General features: G+C 36.8%; 1 protein-coding gene across 5 annotated transcripts in view; it reads left to right on the plus strand.

Moving 5' to 3' along the window:
- ECPAS (Ecm29 proteasome adaptor and scaffold) overlaps positions 1 to 15271 on the plus strand; it is a 110855-nt gene that overhangs the window by 34502 nt on the left and 61082 nt on the right. For 4 of the 5 annotated variants that reach the window (XM_061163436.1, XM_061163435.1, XM_061163433.1 and 1 more), the window contains 6 exons: positions 999 to 1117; positions 2399 to 2548; positions 5288 to 5456; positions 8059 to 8198; positions 12492 to 12573; positions 14916 to 15035. In XM_061163436.1, the coding sequence (XP_061019419.1) occupies positions 999 to 1117; positions 2399 to 2548; positions 5288 to 5456; positions 8059 to 8198; positions 12492 to 12573; positions 14916 to 15035 (780 nt within the window). The remainder of the gene's footprint in view (positions 1 to 998; positions 1118 to 2398; positions 2549 to 5287; positions 5457 to 8058; positions 8199 to 12491; positions 12574 to 14915; positions 15036 to 15271) is intronic. The other variant, XM_061163437.1, reaches the window with a different exon arrangement.

The following is a 15271-nucleotide window of genomic DNA, read 5'->3' on the forward strand; positions in this document are numbered from 1 at the left end:
GAAATGTAAAAAATATTGATGCCATGTAATGGCAGATGATGTTCTGTTCCTGGTCCTTGTGGTTCCTGGCATTGAGGCAGAAGCTGTTGGGTCTTATCTACCATCTGGATTCCAAACCTTTGGAGCCACCTACTGGCCTAGACATCTTGTCTGTGCCTGCTGTGGGCATACAGCTCCCTTATACACGTGTCTTTCTCTAAGCAGATAGGAACAGTGCGTGCCCGTACAACTGCCAAATAGGATGTCTTTAAAGGAACAGTTTTACGAAGGCCGTTCTAAAGTCCTTCAGAAAAGCAAATTTCTATCTTATGTGTAAATCTGGATATGCATTTATGGGTTTGCTTACAATGAGGCATTTACATGGTTTATAGTGATGCTCGCACACTTCCCACTTGCTTCATCATCCATTGGTCAGGTGTTGGAGTGAGGAACCACAGTGCCACATGTACTGAGGTTATTTTAGTAATTGACCAGCTGGGAAATGACATCCTGGAACCTCCTCTTAGCTTGAAAGGGCCTCCTCTTAGCTTGAAAGGATTAATGTAACAAACTGGGAGATCTGACACTGGTGTGTAGTATGTCAGTGTAGGTAAGTCAAAGGATTACTTTTTTCTTTTCAGTGAAAAGTTACTGCACGTGTGAGTACCTAATTCCCCCCCTGCCCCCAGGCTTATTGAAACATAACCGACAAATAGAGTTGTATATGTTTAGGGCATACAGCATGATGATTTGATGTATGTTTAAATGCTGTAGACTAGGTCATGCTCCCTCCTATGAAGCCCATCTTAAAGTAAGCATTTTGAGTAAGTGGGGCTGGAGTTCTTCCTGAGACAGACTGGTTGGCCAGGCTGTAATAAACAGGTGATAAGCATGAGGAAGGAGGATTCAGTTTCTTCATTGTAAGATAACTACCTAGGTTATCAACCATACATTTTTGTTGAAATCCTTGAATATTTCTTGTATACTAACTTTAACTTGCCTTTCTCTCATTGCGTCAGAATTTTACTATAATTTATGTTAAGATGGGCTATCCTCGGCTGCCGGTGGAGAAACAGTGTGAGCTGGCTCCTACGCTTCTTACTGCCATGGAAGGAAAGCCTCAGCCCCAGCAGGACAGGTATGCTGGTTCCCACCTCTGAGAGTCAGTGCTGCTGTTGAAAAACAGATCCACACGTCTGGTTTCACCTGGCCAAATACAAAGGCTTGAGTTGAACTCTTTCAGCCGACATTGCTGCGTTACCTCAACATGACCGTTTGGTTAATTTTGTAAATTATAAGATATCTTGTGAGCATATGGGAAACTGTACAGAACTGTTAACATTTTTTTCAATCTAAATGCATTTTCAGTTTGGTCAGTTATTTTTGAAGCAACTGATTTTCTTGGTTGCAAAAGTTAGAGCTTGTGATTGCAAAAATTAGAGCTCTAATATGCTTTTCATCAAACCTTTCTCTCTCGGAGGACATAAAGCTTCAGAGCAGTTTTCTTAAGAAACTGATTATTCGTTTGTATTCATGTGGGAATTGAAGAGATGAAAAGATTTAGACTGTCATCCTTAGCTTCTCGGTTTAGCCCAAAAGTTCTGTATCCTAGCCTTGTGGTGAGAAACATGAAGAGAAGCTATGGAGGAAAGAGTTAAATCATGTTTTCAGTTCGCTTTTTAGAGCATAAATAGTTTGTAAAATCTTAATGCTCACATTTACAAGTAAAAAAAATTTTTCTTAGGGGAGCGTGTGGTAGGATCCCTTTAGTGACTGTGTGCACGCGTGTAACAGGATAACAAGGTGCAGAGGGCTGTGTTCTTGTGGTAGCTGGTACAGAAAGACCTCCTACAAGTAAAATTAATAGACATTGTAAGTGCTTTTTGAAATTGTTTTCATAGCAACAGGTATAGTGAAAGAAGGAATTACTGAAGCTGTGTTACTTAAATTCACACAGTGGAAATTTAATATTATATTCCAAATATTGACATGATTGATGTTTAATTTCTTTAGCTTTAGAATGACTTTATTTTTAATTAAACATAAAAAAGGAAAACAATGATTGACAGGACATGTTGTCAGTTGAACTTTACCTAAGGTTTCATATTAAATCTCTTGTGGTAATAGATACTAATATTGAGCTCATATTATATACATGTTTCTCAGGGTGTTTTTGTGATGAGTCAGGTTGGCTAAAATGTCACTTATCACTCAATATACTGAGCTTTCAATAAGAAAGAAATAAGAATGAAATCTAGGCCAGTCCCTAGACTTTGTAAATGAGTAATTTTGAAGATGAATGGTCCTTGCTATGATTGCTATTTTTTGTCATGTGACTTTTTGTTGTTTTGTCTGTTATTTGCATGTATAAAAAACCCTTATTTTTAAATAGTTGCAATAAATGTAATTGTTTTTTCAGCTTAATGCATCTTTTAATACCAACCCTTTTTCACATGAAATACCCTGTTGAATCATCAAAATCAGCTTCTCCGTTTAATCTTGCTGAGAAACCAAAGACTGTGCAGCTGCTTTTGGACTTCATGCTAGATGTCCTTTTGATGCCTTATGGGTAAGTAAAACAAAGCAAAACAAAACAAGTGACCTTGTTCTTGACTGCTTTTACTGTGTAGAGTCCAGTACTCTTTTCAGTGATTCAACTTTCACGTGAAAATGAGTGTGTCTCAGATTCACTTTGGTGCAGCCCTGACCTCTCCTAAACTCCAGCCCCACTGCTTACTGATCTTAACGGCCTGGAGCTGCTTTGGTGCTTTCAGACTTGACCCATCCACGATGAAATCAATCTTTCCCAGTAAACGTAGTTTCTCTCCTTTAATTACATCAGTGCTGTGATGATTCTCTTAGCCATGTAGGCATACAATTATAAGTTGCCTCCAGCTTTCTCTTCCTGGTTGCTTCCATGTCAATTCCATAAAACCCCCTACCACCGCCTCCATGTGCCCCGGAATAATTCCCATTGCTAACTTCTAGTTCGGGCTCTTTTAACCTCTTTTCACGTCTTTCTCACCAGCTGCTCTTCTTCTACACTGCCGCAGTTTCCTGATTTTTCAAACGCAGATCTTACCAAGTTACACCTTAAAATCCTTGGGCTGATATTTTCCAGTCATTACATGTACTTGTGCATTTCATGGCCTGTCTTTGTTTTAAGAGCATACAGTTCCCTCTGCTTAGAATGCCTCCCCACCACAAAAGAAAGGAAGAAAGAAAGAAAGACAACATTGAGAAACGACAGCCAAAAAAGTCACTTTGAAACAGCCTCAGAGAGGAGCTTAGACGTCAGCTCTGTTGTCTCGGACGTAAGCCCCTTGCCCAGGACTCTCGTCCTTGTCCGCATCACACTGAGCACCATCTCTGGTGCCACTGGAGTTCCTAATGCGGTGTTGACATGTCCCTCTCTCCTGCTAGACTGGGAGCTCTTTGAAGTCAGGAGCTGTTTGCTCCCGCTCAGGTTCCTGGTATAGTGCCCACATGGTGATTTGCTTCCAGGCTGCTCATTTTCTAGGTTGTCCTGCTGCCAGAGATACTTTTCTAAAATACGGCTTCCATTGTGCTTCTTCGGTAATCTACACCATGAGCCTGGCATGTGGGGCTCCCCATCGTCTGTCCCTCCCTTGGCCACAAGAGAGTTGACGCTGTACTTTCTCTCCTCTCCCGTTTGTTCTCCTCCTACCCTCCTGATTTGGCGGCTTTATTTTCTGGACCTTCCACTACCTCTGTAATGCGTGTGATCAGTTGTGTCTGACTCTTTGTGACCCCATGGACCGTAGCCCACCAGGCTCTTCAGTCCCTGGAGTTTTACAGGCAAGAATACTGGAGCGGGTTGCCATTTCCTCTCCAGGGAATCTTCCCGGCCCAGGGATCAAACCCACATCTCTTGTGTCTCCTGCATTGGCAGGCATGTTCTCTACCAGCTGAGCCGCCAGGGAAGCTCCCGTGGAACTTGTGTCACATCGTCTCTTATTTCCCTGCACTTTCTTTGTCATCTGGTAACATCCTCTGCTGCTGCGTGTGTTGTGTTATTTCTCAGCTTGCTCCGGTCGGCAGACACTCGGTCTTACACCTCCTGTTGCTCCTCTCCCTGGTGTTTGGGATGACAGTCTGTACAGTATTAGCTATTCAGTAATTGATTGGTTTACTTCCTGTGCACTGCCAGTCTTGCTATAACTTAGAAATAAACAGAAATCTCCTTTTATAGTCGTTAAATCAGGAGGCAGCCAGAATTGGCAGGTGATGATGGCTTTGGTAATTTAACTTCAAAGTCCAAATTTAACTTAGGCACGCAATGTATCCAAGCCAGTGGTCCCTCACATTTTTCTTCCCAGTGAGAATTTGCATTGTTTATATACAGATATTAAAGTGGTTCTTCAACAAGTTTTTAAAAAATTAGATGAATTTAGGAATGAAATGAATATGATATATAGTAATGTAGAATAGTTTACTATGCTGTTAGGCTCCTAGTGTTTAATTTTTATCATAACGGATATTTTAATATTAAGTCTGGAAATTTGTCAGCTTAGAATTTTAGATTTCAAATGGACTTGAATCATTATTTATATCAAAATTTTCATTTTATAGATGAGAAATGTTTAATAGGTTTAAATGTTTAACCAGTTTAATTGGTTCAAAATGAATTTACCAGAAATCTTATTTTTAATCTATAGAAGCTAAAAATGAAATAGGATGATAAATCAATAAATATCTGTGAAGCTGTATGCCTTGAACATATAATGGAAAAAGCTGGTCCTTATTATGATTTTTCTTCTTTGGGTCCTTTTGAATTTTTTCATTTTGGGGGCATTATATGCTTGTGTGGTAAGTGGTTTGGAGGTTTCATTGGGTTTTCTGATGGAGAGATACAAGAAGTTTAAGTAGAATTGAGCAGAAATGGGAATGAATATAAAATTATTCTCTACTTTGGGTATAAAACAATAGCTTTTTTTTTTTTTTAACTTCCATTGCAGTCAACAAAATCTAGTGGGTTCATAGTGAATTTTAAAATAATAATTTATGGATTGAGAGTGAACAGAATGCTTATATTCATTATTGGTAACTGTCACAGTTCATTTGTAGTCATATTGAGCCGATATACTCTAGTGGTTAATTTGCTGAGGATGTAGATACCTTTTAAAGATACCTATCTTTAAAATTCTCCTTTATGATGAAATTTTAATTTCAAGTGTTTATTCTTCAACAAAATTCTGTGGGAGGAAAGTATGTAATTGAATGTATTACATATGCATGTGTTTGTATGTGTTTTTATAGAGGGGTTAAATTCCCATTTCCTTTCCAGATATGTGTTAAATGAATCCCAGAGTCGCCAAAATTCATCTTCAGCACAGGGTTCTTCTTCAAATAGTGGGGGAGGTTCTGGAATACCACAGCCTCCCCCAGGAATGAGCTTTTATGCAGCTAAACGAGTTATTGGAGATAACCCCTGGACACCTGAACAGTTGGAACAGGTATCACACACTGTGTGTTCATATGGAGCTTAACCCTGCACACTGGCCCCTGTGAAGTCAGTCCATGGAAGCATGTGTCAGAGAATCCAGTTATTCAGGCTGTCTAATGAAATACATTTGAGAGGAGTGATTGATATAATGTGCTCACATCATCATGTCATTTATTGGTTAAAGCCCCAGGGAGAGGGAGGAGTGGGAAGAACTCTTCAGTTTTTCAAATGTTGCTTCCATATTTCACGTATAAAATACAGCCCACTTACAGATTGAATGTCTTTAACTTCTTTCATTTTAGTTTTTAATTATAGGTTTAATGTTTAGCTGCTTTGGTGCAGTTAAAATACAATCTATCTTATGTTATTCAGCTTTTTAGGGCTGTACGTTTTGTGTAAAGTGAGGAACAAGTGACCATGTGGGGGAAAAAGCATGACGCCCTTTTATATTTCTTCCTGGGAATTGAAAAATTGGCATTAAGAATTTTATTCTGGATTTAAACAGGACACAGATGTTCTCTGAGCAGCTTTTAAAAAAGACTGGTGCTCTACAGAGAAGGTGCCTCACTGTGTCTGTGTCATCAGGCACCTCAGGGAAGAACAGATGAGATCAGTATGTAATTATTTTGGAATTCAAGCAACATGGGTTAGTCTTCCAATCCTTCCTTTATCTCTCCATGGCAGTCTAAATGATTTGGTCCTTTTCTTTCTGGCAATGTAAGTGATCACTGATCAAAATAGTGTTCCCAGGAAAGGGAAGAATTCAAGTGGGCATTCTTGCCACTTGCAAATTTATAGAATGATTTGTTCAGCAAAGGTTCTATGTGACAGATTAAATCTTCATATTTTATAGATCTTTTTTCTTAAACTGTGATGTAAGAAAGAAAGAAAGGTAAATACTAGCAGAAGCTCCTTTTTAAGTGTGATCTATGTGACAGGCACTATACTGAGTACTTTGAATACATGATCTCATTTAATCCTCACAGCAGAACTGACAAGGCATAGAAATTATTGGTTCCATTTTGTAAAAAGAACTGAGTTTGGAGATTCACCACAGTCTCAGTCCTAGTAGGAGGCTTTGTATCTAGGTCTGTCTGAGCGCTAAAGCTCTCAGTGCTGGAAAATCACTGTTAACATTAAATGGTAATCTTACATTGGTCATTATTGCCTTTTGTCCAGTTCTTGGTTGAGCCTTGAAGTTTGGTTTCAAGGATGAAAGCTGTTTTCCTCTAATTTTTAAATATCCCTTTTGTTTTTTACATTTTTTCTTTCAGATAAAACAGCTTTTTTTTTCACATGATAGTGTTAGTGATAGTGTAAATACTCAAATAATATAGAACATTGTAACAGGAAATTAAAAATTACTTGGAATACCACCACCCTAGTTTGTCATTCACCTTTCACCTACTCTATATACATGTGTGTGTACACAAATGTAATTTTACACATTACATTTTTATATATGTTGTATACTGTTTGACCTTCATTTTTTAAACAATATGTCAGGTTTTAAAATAATGTCTTTTTAAATGTCTGTATCAAATAATGCATAAATCACATAATGTGTTTTAAACTAGTCTCCCATTCCTAGACATGAGTATTGTTCTCAGTTTCCTTTGAACACTTTTTCTGTGAATCTTTATGTAGTGACACTCTCAGCTGCAGTAAATGCTTGCATCTTCTCTGTTGTAGCTCTTGTTGCAAGTCAGTTGTATTGAACACACAGAGGGGAGGCAGGCATTTTTATGGTCCGTTTGTCTGCCTTTTAAAGTTGCATCCTTTGTCATTTAGTATTAATAATTGTAAACTTTATCGGTCCTATTTCATATACATGAGAGCTATTATGTAACTGATTTTAAAGGTAACATTTCATTTTTCAGGTGTGTTTATCCTAAATGCAGTCATTTGTAGTGAAATTCATAGCTGCTTCATGTTGCATGAAGTTCTTAGCAGAATCTAAGAATCTCTTCTTCGGTCTGTGCTTCATTTTAGCCAGTTAGATTGAATACTGTTTGATTAGAATTGTATTTACATTTGAAATTCTGGCATATGTTTGAAATCATGTTGTTTTCAGTATGTAAGAATATAGAGGGCAGAGTTAGTATGTTAGCAGTAGAATAGAACTCCATGGACTGTGAGTGTTATTTCTTTTTGAACTGTCACAAGAATCCATGGAGTACTTCACTCCTGAGGTACCACACTCTACCCAGAGGCTCCAGATTTGGATTTCAGTTCAAGGCTTCACCATTCTAGAGAGGGTTTTCACCCAAATAGGAAGGCTTTGTATTATAGTGGCCTTGGAGTCTGAGAGACTTGGGTTTGGATTGTGCCTTTATCATTTATTAAATGTCTTAATCTTTTCAGCCTTGCCTCAGTTTTTATATCAAAAAAATGGGTATAATGATACTCATTTCATAGATTGTGAGGTTTAAATGAAATCCTGAATATGTATGGTTTAGTATGGTCCCTGGCACAGTGTAAGGCTAAATAGGAGTGGCTACTGTCCTGTTAGTCTTTGGCTTATGACCACAGTAATATGTTAAACAGATACTTCAGAGTGGTGGTCTTTGTTTCTCTCATCGCTGTTTTTCCTTCCCTTCGTTTATCCACAGTGCAAATTGGGTATAGTGAAATTCATAGAAGCTGAGCAGGTGCCTGAGCTCGAAGCTGTTCTCCACCTGGTGATTGCTTCTAGTGACACACGCCACAGCGTAGCCACCGCAGCAGACCTGGAGCTGAAAAGCAAGCAAAGGTAAGCTCCTTCCCCCTTTAAACTTTAAAAATTGAAAGATGCTAGATTTTTAAAAGCTTGCTCAGCTCATGTTCTTTCCAGCTTTTGCGTAATGAGGCATTCAATTTATGAGATTGTGAAATATACCTAATTTGTATGAAAGACAGTTTGCTGAGGAGCAGAATTCTATATAAGGCAAAGAGGAAAAGCTGTTTGGAGAAGCAGTTTAAAATTGGAATGGATAAGGAGAATTACCATAAGAACTGAGACCTTTGTTTAGGTTAAAGAACTAATGTTAAGAGAAATGTCAAAACCCAAAAGTTACTCATTTTTGATTCTTCCTCTGAAATTCTTTGAGATGGCTTTTAATAAAGGATATGTAGGTATTATGGTTAATATGAAAATCAGGTCCTGTGAAAAGAAATACTGAGTAGGTCTTAATATACACTGGAGAAAATACGTATAATAAATAGACTCATGGAAAAAATTGTAGATAAGAAATCAGATCATGCACAATAAAACAGTAGTGTGCCAGCTGGTAAATAAAATTGTGTAACAGTTGATTACACAATTTTAAGTCTCTGTTGAAACTGCTATACTCATAACCTGTTGATTGACACGGTAAGTTGAAATAATTTTTGGAAAGCAGTTTGTAGTAGGTAATGAATCATAAAAATATTTAGAGTCTTTTTTTATCTGAATCTTCTGGGTCTTTATCCTAAGAGAATCATTCAAAAGAAGAGAAATATTATATTTAGAAAAATGTTACAGATTCATTGATTGTATTATTTCCTATAATTGTTAAAAAAGGAAACAAAATCAGATTTCTACAGTAGGTAAATAGTGAAATTAAGTATGTGACCTGAATAGAGTATTATATCTATATAGGTAGTACTATCTTCCCAAATAATTATAAAAGTAATACAGCAACATGCAAGTTGCCCCAACATAATGGCAAATGAATAACACATAATATGATATATGTACTGATTTTTAATAAATGACGTGTGCAAAGACTGGAAAATACATGAAAAATTGAAGATACTTTGTTAAAAAAAATCAGATTATGGAATACTTCATTTTTGAATTTAATGTTTAATGTAATAAAAATACCATGGAATGTGGGTAAGATGATAAAAGTTTATAAACGTATATATCATAGTTTTCCCTCTCTAAAGAAATATAAGTAGGTGTCACAGGATAATGAAATTAACTTCATTGTGTCTTAGTTTGCTTGTTAAAATATAAATGAGCTGTGTCTGTGTGGTGGTGGTTGGGAATGCGTGTCTGTCCTGGAATTAATTCTGGTCCTGCCACTGGCTGATTGTCTGAATTTGGAAGGCTCACTTAACCTCACTAGGCCTTGGACTCTGTAAAATGAGAAATTTGGACCAGATTGTACTTAACATTCCCCACCAAGTCTAAAATTCTTTCATGCTGCTATGACTGTCTGTGTCTTTCTGGTATCTCCTTCAAGAAATTTATTTGGTTTTGAAGTGTCAAAAAACCTTTTAAAAAATTTTATTCAAGTATAGTTGATTTACAGTGTTATGTTAATTTCCGCTATACAGCAAAGTGATTCAATTATATATATATATCTTACAGTCTTTATAAAAATATAAAATATATTTTATATATACACACATATATATACTTTTTTATATTCTTTTCCATTATGGTTGACTACAGGATATTTGATAGTTCACTGTACCACACAGTAGGACCTTGTTATTTATCCTTTCTATATATAATAGTTTTATGTATTTATATTTTAAAAATTTAAGTATAGTTGATTATAGTGTTGTGTTTATTTTCTGCTGTACCGCTAAGTGACTCAGTTATACATATATTCTTTGTCATATTCCTTACCATTATGGTTTTTCATGGGACACTGAATATAATTCCCCATGCTATGCAGTAGGACCTCGTTGTTATCCATCCTGTGTATAATTGCATCTGCTTATCCCAAACTCCCAGTTCTTCCTCCCTCCTCCCCCTTGGCAACTGCAAGCCCTCTCTGTATCTGTGACTGTTTCATAGATAAGTTCATTTGTGTCATATTTAAATTCCACATACAAGCGATATATCATGTGGTATTTGTCTTTCTCTTTCTTACTTCACTCAATATGATAATCTCTCTAGGCCCATCCATGTTGCTGCAAATGGCATTATTTCATTCTTTTTTGTAGCTGAGTAATATTCCATTGTATATATGTGCCACATCTTCTTTATCCATTCATCTGTTGATGGACATTTAGATTGTGTCCATGTCTTCATGTCTTGGCTACTGTGAATAATGCTGCTGTGAACACAGGCATGCGTGTATCTTTTTGTATTATTGCTTCATCAGGATGTATGATGATGAAGGAGTGGGATTGCCAGGTCCCACTGGCAAGTCTTTTTTTTTTTTTTTCTTTTTTTCTTTTGAGGACCCTCCAAACTGTTTTCCAAAAAAAGCTTCCTTCAAAATTTCATTGTGTTTGGACTGGCTGCATTCTTTACACCATGCAATAGATTGGATTGTTGGAGATATAAATGTGGTGCTGAAGTATTCTAATTAGTTTTGGTTTTGTTAATTAAAACAAGTGTATTTTCCAAAAAAAAATAGCGTAATATTGTTAAGAGGTAAAAAGTGAGTTGAGAACAATATGTAGATATCCCATTTTGTTAAATAGAAATCCCAAAGTATCTCTTCAAGCGATCCTTCTCTATATTGATCTGTTTCTATCTACCTGCCATACCCATCTAGCTATTTTATGTGCATAGGAAAGAAGTCTAGAAAAAGATATACCAAAGTTAGTGGTTATTGAAAAGAAATAGAGAGAGTTAGGGGGCAGAGTATAAGGAATTGTATTCTCTATATTAATAATTTTTGAATTTTCATAAGTGTGTAATCAGAAAAGTAAAGCTAGAAAGGTGACAAGAGGAAAAGTAGAAGAAACAGTGAAAGTTATCCTTATTAGTTAACCATTGTTAGGTTTTTTTGTTTGTTTTACCAAAGTGTGTGTGTTTTGTCAAAAATGTGTAAACTTGAAAAAAAAAAATCTGTAAACTTGAAGTATTTATAGATGAGAAACAAAAGTGGAACTCAAGTAATAGTAGAAATCAGCTGAGGAAAGATATAGGTAAGTATAAGTAGGATTGTAGACTGTCTTTGAGGATAGTAGAATTGTGGATATCAGAATGAGGTAGTTTGATAAGAGATGAAAGAAGAGATGGATCAGGAAAACAGCCTAAGCACCGTGGTAACTTACATTGCACAGATACAACATAGTTTGAAAGCAGAATCAAGGTCAAAAGAGACAAGATAGTGTGGTTAAATCTTAATATTTCAAGTGAAATACAGAATTGCATTATTACTCAGTTTATAGAATGACTGGTGGGGGGCTGCTGCAGAGGGTGGGTGTACATCACCAGTCACATTATATTTCTAAGTCAGGGGTCCCCAACCTCCACACCATGGACCAGTACCTGCTCTCAGATCAGCAATGGCATTAGATTAGAAATAAACTGCACAATAAATGTATTGCACTTGAATCACTCCCAAACCATCCTTCCCTCTGCCGACGCATGGTCTGTGGAAAAACTGTCTTCCACAAAATCAGTCCCTGGTGCCCAGAAGGTTGGGGAGTAGTGTTCCAAGTCACCTTATTGTGGGGCCCTATTAGGAATAAGTCTTAACAACTAAATGGCAGCAAGACTGCTCTGTAGAATTAGGTGTTAAGACTGCAAGTGTGTGCTGGGAGGATGCTGGAGGTGACTGACACAGAATTTGGGAAATGCCATGGGCTGCAGGCTTCCTAGGGTGGTGGCTTTAATGGTAAAATGTGGTTTTTTGGGTCACTTTCCATATCACTTTTGAATTTCCAAGTGGCTAAAATAGAAGAACCGTGCCTCAGGGCTCTTGGAACAAGTGTAGCGTGGCGGTTCATGGGGTCACAAAGAGTCGGACATGACTGAGCGACTGCACTGAACTGAAGTGTGACTGCTATGTTGGACCTTTTCTGTGTCATTGACCCTGAGAGCGGAATACAGTCCAGATTTCTTGAGTGGTACCAAATCGGGCCATTGGCTACAATGATCTATGTTACAGTCAATCATGGTGGAATAAGGGACTTTTTTTTTCTGTTTGAAAACTAACTTTGATAGAAATTAATCCCTTTCCTTCTCTTCTGCAGTGTCAATGGTCTTCTCTTCATTTGTGTATTTATAACATTTTTCTTTAGTAATGTATTGAGGTTATGATATTTTGAAATTATTGAAGTGGGAGAGAAAAATAATAATTTTAACAAGCTTTGTTGAAACTTTCTGTAGCTTGATTGACTGGAATAATCCTGCCATCGTTAATAAGATGTACAAGGTATACCTTGGAGATATACCACTGAAAACAAAAGAGGTAGGTTGTTTTGGTTTATTCTTACATCATCATAAAAGCATTTTATTGACATGGTGATGCATGAACATTTTCTCCAAGTTATTGTGATTTAGCCTGAACATATGCTATAGGAAGTACTCGTTTTAGACCGTCCCAGTGTAGGGAGATCAACATCTCCTGAAGGAGCTTAGTTTACCTGACGTGGTGTTTTCCATTCAGCTGCCCTAGCTTAGGCCTCAGTAAACATTTTCTGTAGCTATTTTAGACTTTAATGGCTTTACAGTTGTGAGGCTGCGGCTACTCAGTTCTGCCATAACATGAAAGTAGCCATAGAACATAACTGAATGAGCATGGCCATGTTCCAGTAAGACTTTATTGATATTGAAATGTGAATTTCTTACTATTTGTGAAATACAATTTTACAGAATATTGCTTTGATTTTTAAAAAATTATTTGAAAATGTAAAAACTTCTTTTAACTCACAGACCTTACCAAGACAGATAATAGGCTGGATTTGGCCCATGGGCTATAGTTTGTTGACTCCTGGTCTAGAATCTAGGACAGTGGGTGGGGTCTTCTGAATTTTCAAAGTAAGATGTTGCTTAATAACATAAGTCCTTTTTAGTTCACTGTTTAGAAGTATTCCAAGTCTAAACCTAGACATACAAAATTATTTGTTTGCTTTCTAAACCATAAATAGTTGTTTTAAAAATCGTATTAACTCCTGTTAGAGTAAATTGAGTGTGATAGGGACTTCCCATGCTGTCCAGTGGTTAAGACTCCCTGCTTCCACTGCAGGGGGCAGGGGTGTGATCCCTGATTAGTGAACTGAGATCCCTCAAGCTGTGACACAGGCCTCTCCCACCCTCCCAAGAAGAAACAGTTGTGTAAGATGTAGCAGAAAGAACAGTGAGTTGGGAATTCTCACCCCACCCTGATTCTCCTCCTGAATGGATGCACATAAATGTCTTGGAGAGGAGAGATCTGGTTAATTGCACAACTTTTCTGGGCATCATGTTCTTCATGTAGAAAATGAAGAGGTTGAACTAGGTCATTGGTTCTCAGAGTGTGGTCCATGGGTCACAGAGGGTCTTTTAGAGGTTCACAAAGCCAAGACAGTTTTTTCCTTTTTTTTTTTTCCTGTGTTGAATTTTGCACTGATGGTGCAAAAGCAGTGATGCATGTCACTGCTGGGACCTTAGCATGAATCAGAGCTGTGTCACTAAATAGTTATTAGGAATCATTCTGTTCCTCACTGTCAGCACTCTTGGTTAAAAAGGAAAGAGGGAATAAAACTCAGCTTACAAATATCCTTGATGAAACAGAAAAAATTATTTTATATTAAGAGTAGAGAGACAAACTCTGGTTATTAAGATGCGTATTTGGCATGAATTTTCTCTTTCAAAATGAAAAAAAATGAGGTTTCAAGAAAAACAGTTAACAAGCTCTGTTGGCAGTGGTGAAAGTTGCGCTTTTAAGCAAAAGTTAGAATTTTGGGAAATTTGTATTTATTGTGTTGAGCATGACAGCTTGTCAGTATTTGCAGAGTTTTCTGATAAGATTGGTCATGATATTAACATGTGATTTGTGTGTGGGGGGGTGTTTTATAATGAAATATTTGCGTAACTCAGTGAGCCAATATTTTCCAAATGACCAGTGTTGTTAACAGAAGCATACAAGGGTAAGGGGGCCATTTAATATTAATAGAGTGGTGGAATTTAGTATACCATAACAGAGTATGCAGAGGTTCCATTGATACATTTTCAAATCTACATGGCAACCTTTAAGAAACTATTCTATATCAAGTTTGTGGACGTTTGTGGGTGGTATCTGTATTTAGAATATCTGTAATTAAGAATATCTGTAATTACCTGAAAAACCTAATAAAATCATCACCATTTTTCCAGTCACATATCTGTGTGAAGCTGGTTTTATTTTCTTTAATATACTTAAATGAAAATAACATATCACAACAGATTAAATGCTGGAAAAGATACAGGAATCCAGCTTTCTTCTGTGAAAGTGGATAGAACAGTACAACTCTCTCAGTGCAGCTTTTTGTTTTGAAAAACGTAGTTTTTAATTTTTCTTAAAAGTATGTTTATTTATGAAAATATATCATGGGTTTAATACTATTTTTAAGTGACTAAGTACTTAAAATTTTTTCAGTTTTAATTTCTAATATCGTAAACATGCATAGACATTCCAGTATAAAAGAAAGATATTTGGAAGCTTCAGTAGTTTTTAAGAGTATAAAGGGATCTTGAAACAGAAGTTTTAGAGACCATTAATTTAGATGATCTCTCATGATTTTTTTCAATTGATAATAATTTTGAAGGGCTGAATTATAATGTTTTCAACAGGGAGCGGTTCTGAAGCCAGAGCTGAAAAGGGACCCAGTCAGCACAAGGGTGAAGTTAAAGATTGTCCCCCACCTTCTGCGTTCTAGACAAGCTGCCGAAACGTTCCCAGCTAACATTCAGGTAACTGATTTTTTTCGAGAGAAATACGACCTGTTTACAACTTTTATGTCTATGTAACTAGAGAACAAATTGCATTAATGAATATTCAGGAGGTAGGTTGATGTGTGTAACAAGATTAATGAGATTCTTTTTTTCTCTCTCAAGTTTAGCTATAGAAAATACTTAAAAATCTTTATTATAGAGGTTTCCCTGGTGGTCCAGTGGTTAAGACATTGTTTTCCAGTACAGGGGGTGCA

The sequence above is a fragment of the Dama dama genome, chromosome 16 (assembly GCF_033118175.1).
Source record: "Dama dama isolate Ldn47 chromosome 16, ASM3311817v1, whole genome shotgun sequence".
NCBI classification, from domain to species: Eukaryota; Metazoa; Chordata; class Mammalia; order Artiodactyla; family Cervidae; genus Dama; species Dama dama.